Below are 1990 nucleotides of genomic sequence, written 5' to 3' on the forward strand. Positions count from 1 at the left end.
CATTTTCTTCCTTTTTTTTTTTTTTAAAAAAAGGCAGCCTTTTTTGATCATGATGCTTTCAAAAGATTTAGCACTTGCTCCTCATGAAACTCGGCGAAGGCTCCGTCTGTGACGTCTATACTTCCTAATTAAAGCATGTGAGAACTCTGAAGATTCCGTGGTTCTGCAACTAGGACGTTATTCATTTGCAATATACGCAGCAACAGAAACAATTGAAGCTAACATGTTTCAATTGTGTGTGTGTATATATATATATATATATTTTAAATTGCAACAAGAACTAATTTATTTATTCAGCGTAAAGAAGGTGATGTTTAATCTGTTGAGCATTTGAACATCTGTAAGCACTTAGTTTTCCCTGACTACGATCTGAAGGAATTTGGTGCCAGCCATTAAATTCGTTGGTGGGGTTTGAATTGTTGATACATGGGTATGTATAATTTTTTAAACGAGAGGGTTTAGCTTTAAAAGCCGTTGGGGTTCCCCTGTGCTGTATTATGGCTGCGCGATGGACTCTTAAAACACCGATCGACTCCCCCGAGCAATGAATGAAGAAAGGCCCTCTTCCTGCACTTCGTAATTGCAATATTTACTGCAAATTTGCCTCTTACTCTATATATATTGGAATATTTTTGCCGGCCATTAATTCATTTCCTGGCCTCAATTTACGCTCTTCTTCTACCCAATACATCAATTCAATTCAATTCAATTCCATCCCCCCTCTCTTTCTCTCTCCTCTCTTTTCATCCCCTCTCTCTCCCTTAAATTAATAAAGCTTTAAATCACCCCCCTTCGTTTTCCTTTTATAAATTCAGCTCGAACCTTCTTCTCCAGCACCACCCATCACTCTCGCTGCCGCCGGAGTTTCTTATGCTTCCGGCTATCCCCTCTCCTCTCTCTGTGTTAGCTTTCCCAGAAGCTGCTTCAAGGTACAACATTAGTTTGTTTCATTATTTATATGGATCACGTGTTTTGTGGTGCAACGGAGGTCGCTGAAATAGATTTTTCTTTCTGTTTCCTTTTGTGGCTCGTGCTTTTCGTCAAAAAGGTGACGGGTCTCACAGGATCGGTGGAGAAGCAAACCATGAGTCGCAGAAACGGGAACGGCCCGAAGCTCGACTTGAAGCTGAACTTATCCCCGCCGAGGGCTGGCCGGGGACTGGAGTCGCCGAACGGATCGGCGACGTTGTCACCGATTTCGACGCCGAGCTCTTGCCTGTCGTCGGAGCTGAACCAAGAGGACGGGCAGCAGAGATACTCGCACAGCCCGGAAGCGACGTCCATGGTGCTAGTAGGCTGCCCGAGATGCCTCATGTACGTGATGCTCTCCGAGGATGACCCGAAGTGTCCAAAGTGCAAAAGCACCGTTTTGCTTGATTTCCTGCAAGACAGCAACAACCCCACCGTTAGGAGGACCTAGAGTAGGCTCTCTCTGTTTTATTTCCGCTTCTGCATTTCTCTGCTGCTAGCAGGACATCTTTGTTTTTAATCCTAGGAATCTCTTTCTGGACTTTTTGCCTTTGCCCTCTTTATTCTATATTTCCGTTGTATGATTGCTGCTACGGTCACTTCCCTCTTATCCTCTATTTTCTGCGAACAAATCCCACGAGTTTTTGACAAAGCAAGGCTTGTACAGAGGGCATGAGAGAGTTGATCGTAATATGCACTATCCTCATCTTATATAGAAAAGCTGTGGGGGGGGGGGGAGCTAACTAATGGTAAAACTTGAGCATGCTACGGGTGTCTAAGAACTGAGATGTTCTTATCATATGTGGCTTCGCTTTTCATCCCCCTTAGCAGCAGACAGTGTAATAGAAATAGGGCATAGACCCTCAGATGCCCTACTTTTACCCGCTGAAATAGAAGTGAAGCAACCTTCGCGTTCCATGCTCCCCCCCCCCCCCGGCGGCGCGGCTTCATATGATCTCACTGTTTCATCCAACTGAGCACCCAAATCGAAGCCCATAGCTACCACGGACAGAACTAAAGA

The 1990-nt window shown here is 44.9% G+C and overlaps 1 protein-coding gene across 1 annotated transcript; it reads left to right on the top strand.

Moving 5' to 3' along the window:
• The first annotated feature begins 264 nt into the window (after positions 1-264).
• LOC129294373 (protein GL2-INTERACTING REPRESSOR 1-like) lies at positions 265-1662 on the top strand. The gene is made up of 2 exons (XM_054932697.1): positions 265-929; positions 1049-1662. The coding sequence occupies exon 2, from the start codon at positions 1085-1087 to the stop codon at positions 1418-1420; it is 336 nt and encodes a 111-aa protein (XP_054788672.1). The 5' UTR covers positions 265-929; positions 1049-1084; the 3' UTR covers positions 1421-1662.
• The last annotated feature ends 328 nt before the right edge of the window (positions 1663-1990 follow it).

The sequence above is a fragment of the Prosopis cineraria genome, unplaced genomic scaffold (genome assembly GCF_029017545.1).
Source record: "Prosopis cineraria cultivar Desert tree isolate PC_DT_omini unplaced genomic scaffold, ASM2901754v1 PC1, whole genome shotgun sequence".
Lineage (NCBI taxonomy): Eukaryota > Viridiplantae > Streptophyta > Magnoliopsida > Fabales > Fabaceae > Prosopis > Prosopis cineraria.